At 34.7% G+C, this 22,111-nt stretch overlaps 5 protein-coding genes across 8 annotated transcripts; 1 reads left to right on the forward strand and 4 right to left on the reverse strand.

Annotated features, from left to right (window-relative positions):
• Positions 1-752: 752 nt before the first annotated feature.
• Positions 753-4,164, reverse strand: LOC144566010 (protein FAR1-RELATED SEQUENCE 5-like). The gene is made up of 5 exons (XM_078315870.1): positions 4,153-4,164; positions 3,570-3,799; positions 2,002-2,991; positions 1,800-1,916; positions 753-1,514 (listed from the first exon to the last, which is right to left on the reverse strand). The coding sequence occupies exons 1-5, from the start codon at positions 4,162-4,164 to the stop codon at positions 806-808; spliced, it is 2,058 nt and encodes a 685-aa protein (XP_078171996.1). The 3' UTR covers positions 753-805.
• Positions 4,165-4,172: 8 nt separating this feature from the next.
• LOC144566147 (RNA-binding (RRM/RBD/RNP motifs) family protein) lies at positions 4,173-9,394 on the forward strand. 4 transcript variants are annotated; one of them, XM_078316054.1, is made up of 14 exons: positions 4,173-4,303; positions 4,478-4,639; positions 4,743-4,832; positions 4,969-5,034; positions 5,710-5,775; positions 5,875-5,963; positions 6,139-6,184; positions 6,432-6,486; positions 6,595-6,671; positions 6,795-6,933; positions 7,313-7,455; positions 7,738-7,842; positions 8,117-8,359; positions 9,104-9,394. In XM_078316054.1, the coding sequence occupies exons 2-14, from the start codon at positions 4,592-4,594 to the stop codon at positions 9,215-9,217; spliced, it is 1,281 nt and encodes a 426-aa protein (XP_078172180.1). In that variant the 5' UTR covers positions 4,173-4,303; positions 4,478-4,591; the 3' UTR covers positions 9,218-9,394. The 4 variants fall into 4 exon arrangements, with proteins under 4 accessions (XP_078172180.1, XP_078172181.1, XP_078172179.1 ...); XM_078316055.1 differs by having other exon boundaries at positions 4,180-4,303; positions 4,483-4,639; XM_078316053.1 differs by having other exon boundaries at positions 4,184-4,293.
• Positions 9,395-10,079: 685 nt separating this feature from the next.
• Positions 10,080-11,244, reverse strand: LOC144566149 (uncharacterized). Its single transcript, XM_078316057.1, has 2 exons — positions 11,088-11,244; positions 10,080-10,473 (listed from the first exon to the last, which is right to left on the reverse strand). Exons 1-2 carry the CDS (start codon positions 11,150-11,152, stop codon positions 10,230-10,232), a joined length of 309 nt encoding a protein of 102 aa, XP_078172183.1. The 5' UTR covers positions 11,153-11,244; the 3' UTR covers positions 10,080-10,229.
• Positions 11,245-11,580: 336 nt separating this feature from the next.
• Positions 11,581-14,417, reverse strand: LOC144566011 (WAT1-related protein At1g44800-like). The gene is made up of 5 exons (XM_078315871.1): positions 14,185-14,417; positions 13,564-13,792; positions 13,122-13,280; positions 12,281-12,432; positions 11,581-11,803 (listed from the first exon to the last, which is right to left on the reverse strand). Exons 1-5 carry the CDS (start codon positions 14,340-14,342, stop codon positions 11,581-11,583), a joined length of 921 nt encoding a protein of 306 aa, XP_078171997.1. The 5' UTR covers positions 14,343-14,417.
• Positions 14,418-17,949: 3,532 nt separating this feature from the next.
• Positions 17,950-21,722, reverse strand: LOC144566378 (uncharacterized). The gene is made up of 6 exons (XM_078316396.1): positions 21,570-21,722; positions 21,070-21,142; positions 20,610-20,703; positions 19,815-19,931; positions 19,035-19,095; positions 17,950-18,680 (listed from the first exon to the last, which is right to left on the reverse strand). Exons 1-6 carry the CDS (start codon positions 21,600-21,602, stop codon positions 18,306-18,308), a joined length of 753 nt encoding a protein of 250 aa, XP_078172522.1. The 5' UTR covers positions 21,603-21,722; the 3' UTR covers positions 17,950-18,305.
• Positions 21,723-22,111: the final 389 nt, after the last annotated feature.

The raw sequence follows: 22,111 nt of genomic DNA on the forward strand, positions 1-22,111 counted from the left end.
TGGAAGAATTTTCATTTCCATCAATAACTGTCTCAACTGCATAAAGTATTAAAATGAAATTTTGTAATAACAAACTTTTTAAAAGTATTGATTGGTTAATAGCAAAGTATTCATCTTCTATGCTGATTTAATAAAATTATACCTCCAACTTGTCAATTTCCTTTTGTTGTTGTTGATTTAGCTCTCTTTCTCACTCTAGGTGGCCTTTCACAAACAACAAAATTGTCATTAACATTCCCGTTCTGTTGACCACCAATAGAATCTGATTCCATATAATTTTGAATTCATATATTAAACAAAACAAACACAAATTAATTAAATTATGGTGAAAATCAAAAAATAAGGAAAATCTGACAAACCTGCTATACTTTTTCTTAAGTCAAACAAACCATTAAACACCAAATTATGGTACTCATCATTAATACTACCAATGTTTAACAAATCTTGAACTATTGGATTTGTTGACATCGTCAACTCATACAGCCTGCAATAATATAATATAAAACAAAGTTATATACAACAAAATGTAAACTATTCATCCTAATCAATACAAATATTCAACAATTCAACCAAAAAATACATCAATTCATAACAAACAAAAAATGTACCTGTTCCGTTCAGGTAAAGTCGGATGTGAACCGTCAATTATAGTCAGATTATGCCGATCAATGTCTTTTCTCCAACGATCAACAATATATTTGTCACTAATGCAAAAAACTCTTTCATGTTTTAGAACTTGAAAGCAATGTGAACACAAAACACCCATTATCTCAAACAGTCTACAAATACAAAACACTTCATTCAATCATCTCTTATATAATACCTGAAAAGTTTTCCCCCAACAATCTTCAACAACATAAAGAGCCTCCCTATCTTCTTCTACGATCAAATTGCATGATAAATTCATACACAATGTGAACTGCTCTTGGCATTTGAGGAAAATTTCATTGGTATATCTTTCTTGCAATTGAAATTCCATAGGAAGTTCAGAATTACATTTGTGAGCCCGGTACTTCGAATCATGGTCAGCTTTGTGCTCCCTTTCCCAAATATTTCTAAGAGCTTCATCGAACCTTTCAACAAATCCTTTCAAACATTCTCTCCTTGTCAGGTAGCTATCCAAGAAAACATTCATGCTTTCTACACGCTGCGTTGTATTCATCCCAGCCCAAAATTGAGAGTTGAGATACACAGGCACCCACTTCTCCCTCATTTGAAAAATGTCTGTAAACCATTCATCATCTTGCTTCCCTATTTTCTCCATCAATTTCAACCAATTTAATTCAAAATCATCCTTACACTGGGAATAATACACAACTTCCTTCACTTGAGCAGATATATTACTTTTCCTATCCCTTCTTTCCAATTTATTGGGTAACTTATGTAAAATATGCCAAGAGCAGTACCTATGAGTAGTTTCTGATCCAAATACATGCTTAATTCCTAATTCAATGCTTCCACATTGATCTGTGAGTATGCCTCCAGGTTTAACACCATTCATACATTCCAAAAATCTATAAAAAATATATATATATTTTGTTAGAGAAAAATTAATTGTCAAGCACACAAATATATGATATTAGTAATCATCAGTAAATACTCAAGTATTCATCTCTACTGAGAATAGTACTAACTAAAAATACTAATAGTAAAATGAACTACTAACTGAAAATAAGTTATTTCATACTTAACATATTCATTTGTGTTAACACAAGTATTTACTTAATAGAAGTATTGTATTCATCCAGCATGAAGAACTTAGTACAAATATATAAAATTAAAAATAAAAGAAATATTACTTAGACAAACACCATATGTAATCTCTCTCTGTTTCCCTCCCAATCAAAGCACAAGCTAAAATAATGGACTGTCCATGGTGGTTAACACCAATCCACAAAACAAGCGGCATATCGTACCTGACATATTTAAAACAAAAAACTTATAAAATATTCATACAAAGAATAAAATAATGTAAACTCCAACAAAATAAAAATTACTTACTTATTTGTCAAGTAAGTTGCATCCATAACAATGACATCGTGAAAATATTTGTATGCCGCCCGACTTCGGCCGTCAGACCAAAAGACACTCCATAATTGACCTTCATTTGTATGATCGTGTGCATAAAAGAAATCTCTATCAATCAGAGATTTGTTGTGGAAGAACTGAAATATTAAACTCGCATCATCCCCTTCAAATGCCCGTAACTTAATCCTCTTGTACTTTTCAATATGATTCCGTGCATCTTTCTTAGTAAACGGGCACCTCATGTAACCTCCAGCACTCTTTATTACCAATTTTATATTAATTGAAACACCCAAACCCTGATCATCATTAAACTCAAGCATATTCTGATATTTTACAGGGATGTATCGGAATCCAGAAATCAGAAATGCAGATTGGGGTTGCAAAATGTGGTTGTGATGCCCAGCATATTCTACTACTATCCATCCACCACCCAAGTTAGAAGGTTTCAATTTAACACAAGCAGGACAACCAGTTCCTACACAACCCCTATTCCTAATTGGCATACGACCATTGTTCGAGGTTACTTTTTTGGGCCACTTAGCGCATGTAAACACATAATGAGTGATTACATTACCAATCTTGTGGTTCGACCTTTTGCAAATACCAAATCCAGATTGATATCCATATAATTGATAATACGAATGTGCATCATCAATTGAATCAAACTCATCCCCAACTGCTGGTTCTCTTACACGATGATCCTCATCATCACCATCATTATCATCAGAACCTTCATCACTATTCCCTACTTTAACTTCAACCCCATTGTGTAAACCATTGTTGACGGCAAAATTTAAATCATCGTATACATGCTCCACATTTAAATCCAATTCAAAAATAACCTCCTTGCTGCCAACATTATCAACTACTGCTTCACTTGCACGATAAACATCTTCAACATCAATATGAATGTTTTCAAACCACATATCACTTTCACAAACTTCATTAAGATCAAAACTCATCCTGAAAAAACAATTGTTATTTTGACAATGTGCACTAGAAATATATACAGAATGAACCTCAAGTTATCAATAACAACATCAATTGTTCATCCTTAACAGCTCTAGTTTTCATCCTCTTTATATGAACTAATATCAACATATTCACATATTAGTAAATTGATCAATTGAGTGCGAATTACTCAAATTCCAAGACAAAATAACATAAATTATATACACTACACATCCATTGAATTATATAAAACATAAAAAAAGTTTTCATTATTAACAATACTAGTAATCATTCTACTTATATAAGTATTCATACTACTTATATAAGTATTCACTTCTCAAAAAGCATAACAAAAAAAAAATTCAAAAAATAGATACAATAACAAATTCAAAAAATAAAAAAAATAAAAAATTAAAATTCATATGGTGTCTTATATTCATCCTTTACAATTAAGTATTCAAAGTTTAAATTATAATTATAATATATAATTCAAAAATTGTATGACTCAAAAAAGTCCAAATCGAAATCTGAAAACGATGATCAAAATTGTCAAAACGATAAAAAAAGATCGAATTACCTGAGAAAATTACTGATAAACAACCTCCAAAATGCAGATCGACTTTAAGATAGCCTGTAAGATAGGCTCGGAAGATCGCCTCGAAAATTCGCCTGGGAAGATCGCCTGGGAAGATGGCCGGGAAAGATCCCCTGGGAGGATCGCCGGGAAGTTAGCCTGGGAGGATTGCCTGGGGAAATCTCCTGCGAAGATCGCCTCGCGAAAATCGCCTGGAAGGAAATCGCGAATGGCAGTGAAGCTCACCTCGCAAAAAAATTCAAAAAAGGTAGTCAATCCTTGACTAATATACAGTAATTAATAAGTGGGGACCAATAGTTAGTTAAAATCAGTTAAAGATAGTTGTAAATCCGTTAATTAAGGTAGGATATAATTCGGAGATGGAACGGGGGATGGGAGGACGAGGGAAATTATAATTACCCATTTAACAATTCGTCGAAATATATAACTTTTTTATCGAGTTGGACACAGAGGTGTAAACGGATACGGATAATCCGCTCCGTATTATGAATTATTCGAATCCGGATTAAACGGAATACAGCCTGCCACTACAGTCGCTAACTTTCGGGCCCTACTTTTTTTTGTTTCCAAAAATAAACCTGGTGTACCATTAACTTCCCCTCGTAGACCAGAATCAGATGACCGATAAACCCGGCCCAATTCCATTCCTCTTCCGTAGCGCAGCGCTAGGGTTTGGCGGAGGATCTGAGATCTAGGGTTTCGCGAGCGGAGCAGGCTAGGCTAGGCTAGGTAAGAAAACAATGGCGTCTGAGAGCGCGATTGACCGCTGTTTTTTGTCCTTTTGCTTTGTCCCTGCTTTGTTTTGTTCTTTTCTCTTCTTCTTCTCCAAATTTCGTCGAGAACCTAAGGGGCGAACGACGCAAGATATTGTGTGTTAGTAACAAACTAGAATTATATGCGTAGGAGAGTGCTGAGCGAAACATAGAGGGGAGTGCGAGGAGAGGTGAGCAGTGGTCGAGTCGAGAGAGACTCAGGTACAGTGAGGTCGAAAGAGAAAACAGAGAGAGAGGTACACAAATGGACAGGGAAGAAATGCGCGAAAAGACTATGTCTACAAAGCTCGTGGTTAGTTTTTTTTTTCCTTTCCCCCCTTTTCTACAGTTCGTTCACGAGTTGATTTAGATTTTTAGTGAAATTAAGAACCTTTATTTTTCTTATGAATTCTTAGGTACTTGGAATTCCATGGGACGTTGATTCAAGGGGTTTGGAAGAATACATGAGCAAATTTGGAAAGATTGTAGATTGCATTGTTATGAAGGTCAATTTGAAATTTTCCTTTTCTTTTGCTTAGGTTAACTGTTTTTATATATTAATTCAGATTATTATCTATTCTTCAATTATTTTATTTCAGAATGAATCTATTATATATGATAAATGTATCTTTCAAATAACAGGAGAGGTCAACTGGCCGGTCTCGTGGATTTGGTTACGTAACATTTGCATCAGCTGATGATGCAACGGTAATATTTTATTTCACAAGTTTTCAAAATATCACCATATAAGGAATGTATATGTGGGATAAAATATAATAACAGTCCTAATAATACAAAGGATTACCAACTAAAATATGGCGAGTGATGCCAAGATAGTACATCACATCATACGTAGTTCAGTGTAAACAAAAACTTCTCAACTCACCATGAAACGTGTTTCTAATTCTTTAATATCTGGAGCTACTTATGTTGAATGAGTGAAGAGTTTAAAAAATGCTGTTACAACCTGTGGATTTGTAATGCCTTTTTAACTTCTAAAGCAGTCTTTATGTTGCAATCCTGGTTTTGTAATTATTAAATCATGGCCTCATAGGCAGTAGATAAATGTAGTTAAGGTCTATGGTTTATAAAATGCTTTTTGTTGTCGAACCAGTCTTTTATATTGCAATTCTTGTTTCGTATTTATTTAGTTGTTATTGGCATTGTAGACAATACCTGTTTGTGGCTCTTACCATGCTAGGTTGGGTGTACGTTCCCAGCCTTTGTCTGAGATTGAACTTGGGCCATGCAATACCCCTTTGTGGTTTGTTTCTGAAGGACAGATAGTATTAACATTTGAACAGAAATCTAATTAAAAGTTAGCCCTTATTTATGTCATAGCACTGGTTAAAAGTCATCTTATTATCTGACGTGTTATTGTAGGGGGCACTTGATAGCGAACATGTTATGGGAAATAGAACATTGGAAGTGAAGATAGCTACACCAAAGGTGCATATATTTGATATGATTGTTTTACACATATTTTCTTATATTTCTAAGTAGGGATCTATTGATTTCCGATTAACTGTGATTTATACTTGATTTTAGGAAGAAATGAGAAACACAAGCAATAAAAAAGCAACTCGGATATTTGTGGCCAGGATTCCACAATCTGTCGACGAGTCTATGTTTCGTAGGTTAGTAGATCGAAAATCTCAAATACTCAAACATTAAATATAAGATAAGGTAAGAAAATGCTTTTGCTGGTACCATGGAATTATTGGATGGTTAATTATATGACTTCTTTTATTTACATTACATGTACATTCCTCATGCTGTTATTTTGACTTTTGATGGTTTGATGTCTTGCAGTCATTTTGAAACTTATGGAGAGATCACAGATCTTTACATGCCGAAAGTAAGAAGATACCAACTGATTTGTTCTTTTATTATGCCATATACTAATTTCTAATGTTTATCTCACTTTTATCCATACTGAAATTTTAATTACTATGCAAGCGTTTTGTACGTACATGACTGTATATGTGAATATTCCAGTATCTAAACAGCAGACAGTTTGATATTTATTTTTAGTTCAAGCAACAAGTATATTTGCACACCCTCTCATTAACAAATGGCTCAACAATCCCTGTACATTTTCGCAGGAGCCAGGTGCAAAAGGCCATCGTGGAATTGGGTTTATTACATATCAGAGTTCTGGTAAATTGTTTAGTTTTGCCATTTTGTTCTTGATGGGAATTTTGTCAATGCTGATTTATGTTTTTTCCAGTAAGACAATTTATAATAAGTAGTTTATTGATTTAACAGATTCAGTTGATAAGTTGATGGATGAGTCACATGAACTTGGGGGAAGTACTGTAGTTGTGGACCGTGCTACTCCTAAGGTACCTTCTACTTGTTTGTTGTAAACTTTTTCAGGCTAAAACTCGTTGTAAACAAACTTATTGATGGATCAGTTTGAAAATTATGCTGTTCTAATGTTGTATTTTTACCATTTGGTTTGAAAGGAGGATGAGATGCGGTACCCAAGCAGAGCATTCCAAGGAGGGGGTTATGGTGCATACAGTGCATATATATCAGCAGCTACGAGATATGCAGCCCTGGGTGCGCCTACTCTTTACGATCACCCGGGATCCCCTTTTGGAAGTATGTATTCTTCTGAAGGCTACTTATCTAATTTAGTTCATTCTTTTATCAACTAATTACATTGTTGGTTAGTAGAATTTTTTGGCTTCATTTTCGTTTGCATGTGGCCAGAACAATTACTTGGGCTATTTTTTTTTTTTAACTGAATAAGGTTTCTGGGGGTTTGCACTAAATACTCAGGACTTAATATTCTTCTATGCTAATTTGTTGTAATACCAAAACTGGGTAGAAACTAAAACCTGAAAGAATCCAATAATAATGGTGATGGTAATATTAGTAAAAGTAAACATAATTATCTTGCCTGTTGATTATCTAATATGAAACCATAATTTGACTGCTCGCTTTATTGTAATAAGACTACAATTGTAATGTTCTGTAGGAGTGGGATCTTTTATTGGAGCAGCACCCCGTGGTTTAGGTAAGAAATTGTTTATTGGAAGGCTTCCTTTAGAAGCAAATGCTGATGATCTGAGGAACTACTTCAGCAGATTTGGCCGTGTCATTGATGCATACATTCCTAAGGTAATCTGATCTTCCTTTTGGGGTTTGCAACAATTTATGTTGTACTGGTACTTGTATTGCTATAAGAAGTTTACTTTGTTTTTCCCATGAATTCCTGGTGAAGTTTTCTGTGCCACCCTTAGCGGTGCCTTACTCAGCCATAGATCCTCAAGCTATGGCTGAGTTTATTGATTATAATGTTTTATCATAACTGTATGATGATTAAATTACTTAGATCTTCAAGCTAAAAATATTGATACAGATTGCATCGGTCAATACTTATTGTTGTGTTGCATTGAGCAGGATCCAAAGAAGTCAGGTCATAGGGGGTTTGGTTTTGTAACTTTCGCTGATGATGGTGCGGCCGATCGCGTGGCACGCAGAACCCATGAGATTCTGGGTCAAGAGGTATAGCAAAATTATCTCTTATGAGCAAAGGAGCAACTCAAATCTTGTAAATTTGTTTTCTTAGCAGCATGATGTGTTTATTAGTTGTCTTTACCAGTCCAACTTGACTTAAACCACATTGAATCTTCATACCCGTGTGGTAATGCTGTACTTGAAGTCCTGTTAGAGGCTGTTTATATATTATTGGTGGAGACAAATCAATATTAGAATTAGAAAACGAACTAAACACAAAAAAATAAGAGTTTAAGAGTCCTCCTTTATCATAATGATGCAGGTTCTTATAGACACAGCTGCACCACTTGAAGCAGGTGGAAGCGGGAGAGACAGAGACAGAGACAGGAGCAGGGACAGGGACAGGGACAGAGACAGAGATAGAGACAGAGACAGAGAAAGGGAAGGTGGCATCTTAGGTGGTATGGTTGGAGGTTTTATCGACCCAATTTCAGCAGAGGCCTTTGGAGGCTATGGTCCTATGCGTTCTTATGGTCGACTCTATGGTAGCATGGATTATGGCAGTGTAAGTAAAACCATAAGCATTCCTAATGCAAATTCTCTATCGTTGATACCAGTGATGTTTTTCTGAGACTGACAAAAAATAAATGTGACTAGTACTTTTATCTATTATAAAGGAGCATCTGATAATTCATCCATATGTGAAATTTCTGGAGATACAATGATTCCTTTGTCCTACCTAATCTTCCTAGCTGAACCCACTGAAAATTATCCCTGCATCCTTTCCACCGTGATCATGAGTTACCAGGCCAAACTTCAATCCCCATCAGCTATAGGCTGTACATCTTCTCTATGCTGCCTGGGGATATGTGAAATGACAATTTACTGGTGAACAAGGCAACAGCTTTATTTTCCTATATTTACAAGTAACAACTTCGAGCGTTTGCAACTAGCTCTAATGGGCCTTATCTTCTTGTCAACTACTTTCAAATAAAATCAAATTAACTTCAATAATGATTCCTAATTTTGTTTGAATTATTATGAACTTGTAGAGTTAAAATTAACTTCAATAATGTTTTGACATTACTTTTATTTCAATTAGAGTTGTAAATGACCAAAACATTGGTGTAACTCTTTTGATCTGAAAGGGTGGTGGGTGGTTTTGGGCACGGTGAGAACAATCTGGGTTTTAGCTTTCCAAGGAATGCATGGAACTGGGGGAAATCACTGAGAAATACGTTTATATATTTGTATAATATATCAATATTTATCATGAATTGTATTCACGTTGCTATAATATTCGCTGCAGTATGGTTATGGGCATAGCGGTGGCAGTGGCGGCGGCGGTGGCGGCAGTAGCAGCAGCGGTGGAGGCAGTGGCAGTAGGGCATCAAGAATGGATTATCGATACCGACCTTATTAATTATATGTTCAAATATCATCATTTGTTAATGTTATAAGAAACCTACTTTTACTGGGATTAAGTTATGTGTCATGCAGTAAGCTTGTTGCTGAGATGATTAGTCTCAGTTAACTATGTGATGTTAAATTAATAGTTTTGAGTTTGCAATAAGCTATAGAGGCTTTTTATATGATGCAAGTGTTTTTTAAATTTCATTATAAAGGTAAGGTGGGAAATTGATTGTTATCTATCACATCTTGTTTGGTTGTGGCATAATTTGGGGAGCAGACACTTTAATTTTTTTTATTCACGCTACGCTGCCAAGTAAGAATAAAACCTTATAGGCCGTTATAAGTTAACCCATCTGCTCGGCTCCTTTCCCTTGGAAATAAATCTGCTGTGATTCCAATGGAAATCTCAATGAAGAAACTTTTTCACACATGAATCTCAACGAAGTTGAATGGTTGCTATTCCTATCATAGAAGAAGAGGAAGAGAGCCGGACACTGCCGATTTGCAAGTATTGGATTTCTCTCGGAAGAAACACCCACATCTATTTGTGCTTGAAGATCTAACTTTTTACTATTTACAATTAAAGATCGTTCTAAGAGGATGACTAATACTTGATCTAATTTTGACGAGGAATAATTGCAGATCCAGACATCAGTTAGACACACTATCAAAATAATTTCGAATAATCTAGATTTTATGTACCGTTCTTTTTTATTTCAAGGACAAAATTAAATAATCCAACTTGAATAAGAAAAATATTAAAAATCTCCGTCCCAAAAATAAATTCTACTGCCTAACAGTTATATATACACTGCTCGCCGAAGCTCTATAAAGGAATGATTTTTCCAAACAAAAGTCAACACGAACTGCACTAGGTCGAAAATTTTCATTTATTTTGAAATATCAATAGCAACCAAATCCCTAAAGTTTGGTGATGTCCACCACTCTGCTCATAGACAAGAAACAAAGATTAAAAACAAAGCAGAAATCTAAACTATAATACCATGAAATTGAAAATAAGATCAACTGTCAGTCTGAACAGCTGCACTTGTGGCAAGTGCTTCTGCAGCAAGTTTGTGTTCTTCTTGAAGCTTGATTTGGCGCTCCGCATGTTCTCTCTCACACTGGCTGATTCCCATAATAATATCAAGCATGGTACCAGTTGTACCGAAAAAAACAAGAGGTGCCAGTGATTTCCTTTTTATACCTACAGGAATTGCTAGCAGTGCCCCCCCAATTGAGAACAACCAAGTACCAAGTGCTGCACTGCATACAAGTACAGATATACTTTTTTTTATTCCTCGCATTTAAATTTAATAGGGCTTACTTTCTATTTTATGGATAACCATACAATTTATTAGTCTCAGTCTCACAGAGTATAATACAAGTCCTAGAAGTTGAAATTGAAAAGGCAAAAAATCAGACTACAAGTCCCTTAACAACTATACCAGTACATATCTACCAGCAAGAAATATTTCAATCTTCTTTTCTGGAGGTGATAGCCAGAAAATTGAGGCTAACCAAAGGCTTAAACATTGGGCGTAAGCGTAACAAAGGTTCCTATTATATTTCAAAATTGAGGTATGGAATGATATCAAGTTAGTCCTTGGATTAGACCACTGGTAACAGTTTCAGGTATTACGCAAGTATGCTAATCCACTGGTAACAGTTTCAGATATCAATTCGCAAGTATGCTTCAGAAATGAAATGAAATAGATTCTCGCTTTTCTTCTAACTGTCATATCATCCCATGTTACTCGTCTCTATACCCGAACTAAATAACAACAGAATGATTCCCTTTAGAACCAAGGATCTCGATCATGTGGGCTCCATTTCCAAAATCAATGGAGAGAAGGAGCGAAAGAGAGATAGATACTCACTTGGCAACAGTACAATCCTCCAACTGCTTCACGCCATCACCGCCTCCGCCGCCGATCCTCTCCATTTTGTCGTCGCTGCTCGCTCCAACTCAAGCGCCTCTCGGTCTATGATCTTTGATCTACACCTGGTCCTTGTACTCGATCCCTCTCTCTGACTATCTCCCCTTTTTGGCAGAGGGGTTCAAGTTAGTTAGTGTCTCGGTGCATGTATACCATGTGCATTCTATGATATTTGTGTAAATTTGGGCGCTTTTTGCGTAATGTCTCAGAAGAATTACATATTCTCAATACATAATTTGCATTTGCACATATGCCCTAGAAAGTTTATATTTATATAAATACATCAAATAGTTCACAACAACTATAATATTGGTTTTATTTTGTCATGCATAGAATTATATTTACAGTCAAAATGTCATGACACTCACATAATAGATAATACATACAAGTCTTATTTTTATACTAGTATTAGTATAGTCTCTTTCTCTCTATATTAATGCTCTTGATGTGATACAAAATTATAAATATTTGCCAAGGATCCATTGTGATTGTGCGGTGACAAAACAATATTTTGCTTTGGTAACACAATTGGAATTTGTGGCAATACAACATCTTGAGGTTGAGGCTCCTGAGGCAACACTCTACATCTGTTGTCTCCTCTCTTTCCCCAAATAACCATGTACAGCCCTAAAGTTATCACAATTGCCCCTATTAACCTGCATTCATAATAATAATAATAATAAAAAAAAGTGTTGGTTCAAAAGATCATGAATATTGTTCTACCTACCACAATTATTCTTGTTCAACAATAGTTCATCCTGATAATGTTTTCTGATACAATACTTCCATAAGTTATTAATCTGGGTACAACTTTTCCAGATGCAGAATTTTGGCAGCATTGTGGGAATCTTTTTACTGTTAATATCATCTATCCCTGAAAAGAAGGGAGTTATATAATCTACTTTTTTAATGTTAATCATAATAGTGTACTAATTTGAGAAAATAAGTACACAAGTTCTAGGAAAAGATTACTTGTTCATCTTTGGAACAAACAGCAAATTGTACAAGGGGCAGTTCTTGTTATTTGGCAAATTCAAATATGAAAAATTTGAGATTTCATGGGGGGACACACGGGAGTGAACAATTTTTGTTTTTTTTTTTTTATGATCACAAACAAAGAGTAATATGCATACCTTCCGACAAGCAAGTCTTCTTCCAAGAAGAAAAGTCCAAAAATTGAGACAACAATCATGCTCAAAGGGCTAAAGGCAGTTACAAAAACAGGTCCTTTCTCCTTTGTCACATAGCCTTGTATGCAAAATGACATCCCCGAAACAACTATTCCCTACATTTTCATGCAGAAGCAGTTTATTTTCACTATAAAATTCAGTAATTTGTCTTCCTAAATTCTAATTCAATACCCTTAGGGTACAAAGCTAGTAAGTGTTCTTGTTTAAATTAACTTCGTTCCTTTTTCGCACCATTTACCACGGAAGCTTGTCCCTGAATGGATAAGAGATAAGGACTGACCAGTACAAGTTTGGGTTTCTGTAAGTTGCACCAGATATTTGGTTTTATTTTCCAAATTCAAATAACATAAAATCACATGTTTACAATGAAAAAACAGCATTACATGAGTCATTTGCCAATATACCCAACACTAAAAAAGAACTTAATTCTTGCAAAAATATGGCTAAGTTGGACATGCAAGGAAATCTGGTTGACTTCATTTTTGGTCCATTTTGGCTTTGGAAATTGTTCTAGTTTTAGTAGAGGCAAACTTGCTGGTAACTTGTATAAGCCTCTTCCCCAATTCCAAAATGGTAGGTGTAATTTGTTTCGTAATTACCTGAAACTTTTGGACATTACTGACAAGTATAAAATGTTTCATTCCTTTGCAAGTAAGATAAGGAAGAGGGCATTATTTGCAAAAGAAAAGGAAGACTATATAAATGCTTATAAAACATATGATGCCTACAAAAACTTCTGGCCTGCTATCTAATTACACTTCTTAACAATCTTTCAACGGCTTACCGCATAAATTATTGTGTATAATTTCCAGCCAACATGTAGTTTCCAGGCTGCAATATCATGCTCCAATATAATCTCAGCAGCTATACCAAGTACCGTACCGGATAAACATGTCAGTCCTGCAACAGTCAACTCAAATGGATAATCCCTCAATACCATAGCCTACAATAAAAACAAAAAAATGTGGTTATTAGTTCTTAGAACTTACTAATATCGCTTTCTGGTAGGCTCTAGTTGTACCATTACAAAGTGAAGACTTCATTAAAAAGTACAACAAGCCACAATTATAAAAAAAATAGAGTAGTACTCATCAAACAAATATGATGAAATAAAGGGGAAGAAAAATTCACTGGTTATACTATACCGATCATGTATTGATTAATATCATTTACATAAATAGAAGAAATTTTATAAAAAAATTGAAGTCACCAAACTCGTAACTTACTTGAAAAATCATATAAGAAGACCAGCTAGAGAAACTTCCAAATAGAAGAAAAAATCCAGAAATACTGTTTTTATTTGCAGCCCCACGATGGTACACATGTCCTACTGATTTTCCTCGAACTAAGCATCGCCCTTTGTAGATAGGCATTGATACAGCGCCAGCTACCGAAATAACAGTCCCCAGTATTTTCAACTTGCTGCTTCCTTCACTCAGATTCACTCTTTCGATCCTTGAAAGGAGAAACAGTGAGACAATGAATGATGCATCCAGGCGCTTTTTTTATTATTCTAACAAAAATACACTGTTTTTTTACTTGAATTACTTGTCCTGATTTGCTATTCCCAGTATCTTAATATTTTGGTTATTGACCGAAAAATTAGGAAGGAAAATAATCTATTAATGTAGAACTAATTGAGCCCTAAAGATGAGCGAAAAGAAATCATTTTTTTAAGTACTGATGTATCAGGTACAGACTGGTAAATAGCTGGTACTGTTCGGTACCAAGATGAATCTTGAAACTTGTTGCCAGGCTGGCATGCGTATCTATTAATATGTTACTAATATCTTTATATAACTAGCAAAATGTAATTAAAACATAGACAATCTTGAATAAGAGAGTACCTTAGAATCAAGGCAAGTAGAAATGTAATTGCTGGTAATAAATTGCTCATGATCGAGGTCATGCTTGCTGAAGTACTCCTCATGCCAAAGAAAAACATGTTTTGGTCCATTACTGGCCTAGTTATAAAGCAAAAACAGATTCTTGAGTTAGCATACATATTTCTTTAACTTAAATGAGAGATCCAATATTTGTAACGCTACTGGTACAACAAATAATATATCACCCAAGCATTCCATGTGGGTAATAAAGCTTTTATTTTTTATCCCAAAAGCACAGTAAGCCAAAAAAAAAATCATTTTGTGTGTGTGTGCATTCATGCAAGGTCTCATTTCAAATTTTCAATCACTCACATGACCGTTCTGTTTATGTTCTTCACAATTTATTTACATGAACTTCTAAATCCAAGTTAATACTGGAAAATTAGGTTCATGAGACAAAGGAGAGAGGGAGGGAAGGGGCACGGAAGAGAAGGAGGAAGGGAGAGATTGATTACTCTAGGATACCGAGTAGCACAATCTTCAAAAATGTGGAGCTAGTGAGCCTTCGCAGTGCATCCCTGAAAATAAGTTTATTTATAATTCAAGCTAATTATGTTAGAATCCTAAAATGCTATAATATGATGGCACCAAAAAAAACTTCACTAGTGATCCAACAACACCTTCTCATGTTTATCACACTACATACACAGAATTAGTTTAGCTTAACTTACTAAAGGCAAAACTAAGCATCAATGTACTTTCCCTGCTGTAACAGGGGTATCTGCAATAAGCAATATAACCTACATAAGCATAATAATGGAACAGTAGAATATATTTACCTCTCTTTGCACAGAGCAAATGGCATGATTAGTAATGTGGAAATCAAGTGACGGTACACTACAAATGTGTAGGGTGTCATGCCATCATTTAATGCCAAGTCACCAAGTATTGTCAGCCCGGCAAGACCAAGTTGAACAAATACCATTAGTAAATATAGCACACAAGGATGACATCTTCTCTCTGAATTTTCATTTTCATTTTCATTGGTTGCCTCCATTGAGCCTCAGTTTTCGAGCTCAATGAGAGGAAAAAATAAACCTTCTCGTTTCTGTACTGATATGTTGATATGAGAAGCGAGATCTACATAGTAGATATATAAATAGTACGGTGAAATGGAGAGAGTTCATTTATGGTGCTATACATGAAGTGGTTCTGTAATTACGTATTGCACTATGTTCATTTCATGATTAGTAGATCACTTAATTTGGTCGGTTTCGTGATTAGTTGTAGAAGGAAATTGGACATTTAAGAAAGCTATGCAAGGGAGAAATTGATTTGTGTTGATTATGATTTTTACTAGGTTTAGCAATATTATGGTTCAATGAGTGTGACAGATATGGAATTTCTTACATTGGGGTGTTATCCCTTTTTATCTTGATTACTAAATAGATACTAGTTCTGGTAACTCCATCATAATTGATATTTTCATGCGTGTTGTTTATGAAAAGTTAAGATGGACTGTTTTTTTGAAAAATATGTCGAAAGATATGAGATCCAAAATGTTTCAAAAATACCCAATTTACTTGTGCCTTTAAGAAAATAAACTATGGAAGAAAAAAGGCGGCAATGTTACATAATTTCATTTGCAAGTAGAAATGGTTGTCCATATTGTCAAACAATCGCAAAATTATGATTTACCCTCCATTATAACAGTATTTACAGTGCCAACCACTCTTAACTTCTTCCATTATGTTAATTCGAGGTACCAGAAACTGCGCCGAGTTCACATGATGAGAAAATGAAATTCAGCTGTCATATAATAATTCCCTGTACTTGTTATTTAGAATTCGAAATAGATACTTCTTTCACTGTGCTGTTCTGGAATTTCCTTTTATAATTGGAGATTTCACCATTTGTAAGATAGATTACGCATGAATGCCATTTATAAGACGTACTTTTCCATGTATATAAACTTATATAATTCAAGATGTAAAGTGGTCTGGTTGGTGGAATAGTTATGCTTAAAAGCATACAAAACATTCTCAAATAAATGCATTTAATTAAGTAATATCTAGTTGAAGTGGATGTGGAAACCTCCAAATAGCATTATTACATTCAGTACAGGGTCATTTTTTTTCCCCCTTTTAGTCTATTAGTAGGAAGTTTAGAAAAGAGAAAGAAAATCTATCGAACAGAAATGTACGAGGAGCTTACCGAGGGCTCAATTAGCTTCATTTTTTGTCCCAGTTTAAATTCAACACATTTTCTTTTTCTCTGGAAAAGCATATATGCAATTTCCAACTATGGACATATTAATGAAGAAATTAATGTCATCGATATTTTACACCAAAATAAGAGAATAATATAAGAGATCAAACAGAAACTACAACATACAGCTCAAGTAATTTAACAAGGTTGAGCTAGTCCTAAGTTTCTTTTCTCTTTACTTTTAATTTGCAGTTTATTTATTTATCTATACATGTTTGTTAAATAAAAAAGACAGTTAATTCATACAAAAGGAATTATACAATACTAATACTGCACAAGTGTTTTAACTAAAGCAAGAAAGATGTGAGAAAAAGACAGTTGCAATTTTAGTTGACAGTGATATCTCATCATGATCAGATCATTTTGCTTTCCTTCCATTAACAATTTTCTACTTGTGAACTTGATAAGTCTATATTTTTCAAAGTGGAAACTTAAATAAGTTTTCATAAGTGGCTTCCAAGTGTAGGCGTATTTAATATGCAATGTTTTCTATTGTTTTCAGATAACACGCCATACCATAATTATATCAGACAATTTCATGTGTATCTTTGGAAAAGCTCAATGTCATTTTTTTTCAATTAAATGAGGATATAGATCATCCTTTTCATGTTTATAGACTAATTGGGATATTTTCTTTCTATACAAGATATACATGGTCATTTTATTGAATACTGTATCAGGTTTTAGTTTCATTATAGAAGCTGGTGGTAAACATTATTGTTATTTTATTTTTTTTGGCATTGATCACGCCCGTAGGCAACAATTTACATTACATTTACTGGATTTCGTATAAAAACAAAACATAAAATAGAAATCATGGGAAGATAGGGTATGTGAGCCACATAACAAACAGCCCATGCATTATGCATATCCCTCTCTTGAGCCCTTTTTTGCTAGCCCATCAGCCGTGTTGTTTACCACTTTTTTTTGCTGGTAGTAAACATTCACCACCATTTTTTTTTTTTTTTTTAAAATAAAATTATTTAAGGTTATGTAGGCCCAATATATATATATATATATATATATTTTTATATAGACGGAAATTACCCACGGATATTAACATAGAAAAGGTGGCAATGAAAGTGTTGCTTGGACAAGAAGAAATCCGACATAATAAACCCGACAATATCCTATGTAAGTTTCTTTCATTAAGCTACATTAAAGTTGGTATGTTTGCTTATTCATATGCAACAATTGCACAACTACGTCAATGTAGGATACCAAACAGAGTCAGTCAGATGAAGACGTAATTATGACTTTGAACTAAGAAACTTAAAACAATAATTATCCTGAGAATGCATCAACCGATTCGACACATAAGACAGTGAAAACAATTATATGTACCAAACCAGTACAAATCAGTACCAGTCAGAGCTTTGGTTACCAAGGAGAAAATAAGGATTTAAGAGGTTGCCTCCACAGACTCCCCTTATTCTATAATAAATTTATCTAAACAATTTTGGCATGATAAATACCCATAATTGAAGGGATCTCTTGCACAGGATGGACCACTAAACTGAGATAAGTATTCAGATTGAGGTTACCCAATAACTGGTTACAATAATTAAACGTCTACAAGACTATAACAGTACTAAGAAGCAGCAAACTAAACTGAATCTAAATCAGCTCTGCATGCTTCTAAATTACAGAGTACATGACAAGCAATGCCAGACCAATACAATTAAGTTCTATCAACAACAACGAAAAACAATTCCTTAAAAATAGAAAAAGGAAAAAGACCTACACTTCTTATCAGGTGTGGTAAAGATATGTACAAGCACAAAGCCAACAGACTGCTCGTTAGCACTGAAACATAAGACGAAACCTAAAAAAAAAAAAAAAACAGAGAGAAGAGAATAGAATAGAAGTCAACACTAATCTTCGTTATCATAGTCTTCATCCTGATCCATATGCATTGGTAAAAGTGCTGGTCCTGATGGGTCCGCACTAGCTCCACCTGGCAAACCCCAAGGAGCTAGTTCATCCACCTGAGTTGCATCCCCAGTTTCACCTACTGCTGCTTGTGGTGGCGGCACTTGAGGTTCTGAGGTACTGGTGTTGCATGCAACTACAGTTGCAGGTTCAGAGATGGGTTCATCAGAAATGGGAATCTTCTCAGGAAATGGATTAGGTTCTTCTTCGAAAGGGGTATAGTTGACTTCTCTTCTTTTTGGTGGTCGGCCACGGCCACGGCCTCTTCCCCTCCCTCGACCACCACCCCTTGGGCTAGGGTTCGAAAATGTCATTGCCTGTTTAGGTCATAATAATATTACTTTTACTATTGTAGATTAAACTTTTTTGCTAGAAGTTGGTCATATATCAAAAACAAGCAGAGGTGTTTGTTCAAGAACAAATGAAAAGCTGACTTGTTAAATTTTTCATTTTTTTTTTTTAAATTTTTGCATCTACTCCGGGTTTTATCAAAGGATTGAGACTTCAGTGGGGCCTAAGATCAAAATCCTTCAGGACTAGAAAGAAAAATTCAGGGGCTTTGTTGTTGAAATTTGAAAAGTTACAATCTGCAGATGTACTCAACAGACTGAACTCCAGGACAAGGTTGCAATCTATCTTAATTAATTATCAGAAATAGAAACTTTAAGTACCACTTTGTTGGACCTTGGCTCTTCACTGTACTCCATGCTGCTATCCACTGATAATGTTTTCCTGACAGAATTGCTTCAGAAAGTTATTATTTTCTATTACTTCCAAAATACAGTTACTCTCCTGTACTACATTAACATCAGTATCATGTGAAAGGCTGGGAATAAGGGTTCTTTTGCAAACTGAACTCATTATTTTACGGAGTATATATATCTGCTCGGCTTGATTTTAGTATTATTAGTATCATTTGGTTCCGGTTGGGTTTCATTTCTAGCCTACCACTTGCTTGGGACTAAAGGCTTGGTTGTTGTTGTAGTATCATTCGGTATACACCTCTTCTGGAATGCTAGCTTTTACTCGGTTCTTGTGTAGGCAAACATTGAGAGAGAAGTTGTACATTTTAACCTGTCTATCCCTCCTTTTAGTCCTTTCAAAAGAACCAAGTATTACTGGTCTAAAAAATTTTAAAGACTATACATAAAACTCACTTGCATGCAGCAATAATTGTGTGAAACATGCAGCAGGTTTTCTTGTGAGCTTAGCAGCCACACAAACTGCTTGTGGTCATATACTATCAGATTTGTAGTCATCATGTTGTAAATTCTTTTAGACAAGACATACTATTATCTTTTTTCCAAAAAGCAGGGATAGACATGCTAAATATTTTTTAGTTGCAGGTATAAGAAGTGTTGGTTATTACTTTTATTTAATACGGCAAGACATGCAGTTATATTACACAAAATTCCACTACATAATTGTTAAATATAAAACAAATACAGTACCTTCTCCTGGTAATTCCCATGTCTTCACCAGACGGTTCTGAGGGGCCAAGGCTGGGAACCTTGTTTACAACTTCACTTAAGAAGTCAAATGCACTGTATGTCTTCACACATTGCTTTCTGGGATTTTCAGACAATTAGAATTTGACAAGAACATTATTTAATTTCTTAAATAATTGAGAGGGAAGGCATATTCTATTGCAGCAAGTAGAGTACTACTACAGTATCTGGCATCTAATCGAATAATAAAATAACAAAACACCTGAAAAATAGATGAATATTGTATTTAGTGGCAAATTAACTACAGACAATCTAGTGTGTACCAGTTGATAATAATTATAATAATTGGCATTTTGTTTTTAAAATTTATTATAATGATTGACATTTGTTCTTCCTTTTTTATTCCCCTTAATTTTAATATTTTTATTTGGGACCTTTATGCAACCTAGGATTGATACTTGTATACATCATTTTTTATCTTTATATTTTGATAGTAGCACATAATTGCATAACAGCACTTTGGTCAGGGACAGAGAGAAGTAGGAGGAAAGGGAGCTATGTGCCCTTATAAATTTTTTTATTTTTCCCTTTGAAATTTTAAATTTTTGCACAAATTAAAACAATTTGCCCCCCTCATAAAATGAACACGAAACTTATTTATTCATCCCCCCCCTCTCAATTTTTTGGCTCCGTCCCTGACTTTGGCCTCTGTCAGTAAATCATTATCAAAATAAATATATAATAATCAAGTGAAACATCAAAGGAAGAGAGGTAATTTGATGACTGGATGTCACTTACAAGTGAGAAGAATTTAGGGTCTTAGCGCCTCTTTGAAGAGTTATTTCGTAAGTTCTGTCACACAGGTCTTGCAAAAACAACTCCAAAGCTTTAGCTGTACAACAACACCAAATAAAGAGACAAATTAGCCCCATAAATATCCTAATAAAAAAATTACAATTACACTTGCAGTAATGTTACAATATTGAATATAAACGATTAGATTACTAATGCTTAGTCAAACACATGCACATAAAGCAAAATGACAAAATTATACCAGAAAAATAACATAAAAGGGTGCATTATAGTCATGATATTCATTTTCTATAAGACAAGGTTTCACCATGGTATACTTATTGCTTTGGTTTCCTTCTATTATTGCTAGGCTGTAAATGTTTTCCTTTTCCTAAAACACGGATGAGAATTTTAAATTATTTACCAACTTTTACAAGCCAATGGAAATAATGTAGTGGTAACTTACAGACTAAAACAGGTACGGCAAGTGCAATTTTACCAACATCTTCATCTGCTTGCATAATCTTTTTAATCCTTGACTGGCAAATATAAACAGCAACATAATTAACAACTGAAACTAGAACCTGCTACATAGTTGTGAGACATTGGTATAAAAGGAAAAGGAAAAAAGAAATATAACATCAAATTATGACCAGGATCCAACTATAATACAAAAATTGGTACAAATTGCACCGATTAGTCTTCAAGTCCCGCCAAAAATTTCCAAATCATGCCGATCTGGAGCAGCAGTTTCCCCTAGGAATGATTTTTTTAGCTAACCCAGTCATTACACATAGATAAACTAGTAGATTACAAATATTAAGGGAATGAAAACTAGTATCATCCAATTAGGGATTGAGAATCACCAGATCTTATAAATTCCCCAAATTTTTTCAAGTAAACAGTAATCAAATCAGCTAACGATAAGAAATAACAAAACTGTAAAAAGAAAGGAGGAAAACGAACTGCTGGAAATCGAGTTTCTAGCTTCTTCCTCATCTCCGATCTTTCTCGGCGGATCTTCCTCCAGATCTCGGATCGTGCGCTCAGATCACAGACGAATTGTCTGAAATCGGAGAAAAATATAAAATTAAAAAAATACACTTGCTAAAGTTGAATTTTAAACATGCCCCTTATTTGTTGAATACATGGTCTTCAAGTTCATTAGACATTTAATTCTCAAAAGTTTCCAGGATCTACATGTAAACTCCTTCAGGGTTCAGGCCAAGGACCACAAGAGAGTGCTCTTAAAAGTAAAAATTAAAACGATGCCTCTGACGTAAGGTAAGAGGGGCTTATTTGTTTATCTACCACCACTGTCTTCGCACAAGAATAGATAAAGAACAAGTTAGGGGTTCATTTATAAAAAGTTCGGATCAGGCTAGCTGCGGACGTGCGAAACCACGTACTGGCAATAAACTGCGAATCAGGTCCATGTTCTTCTGTGGCGGATTTCTTATAGTTATTTACTGCCAGTGGGGTCCATTGCAGATTCATTTGTGGGATCT

The sequence above is a fragment of the Carex rostrata genome, chromosome 15 (genome assembly GCF_964058835.1).
Source record: "Carex rostrata chromosome 15, lpCarRost1.2, whole genome shotgun sequence".
NCBI lineage: Eukaryota > Viridiplantae > Streptophyta > Magnoliopsida > Poales > Cyperaceae > Carex > Carex rostrata.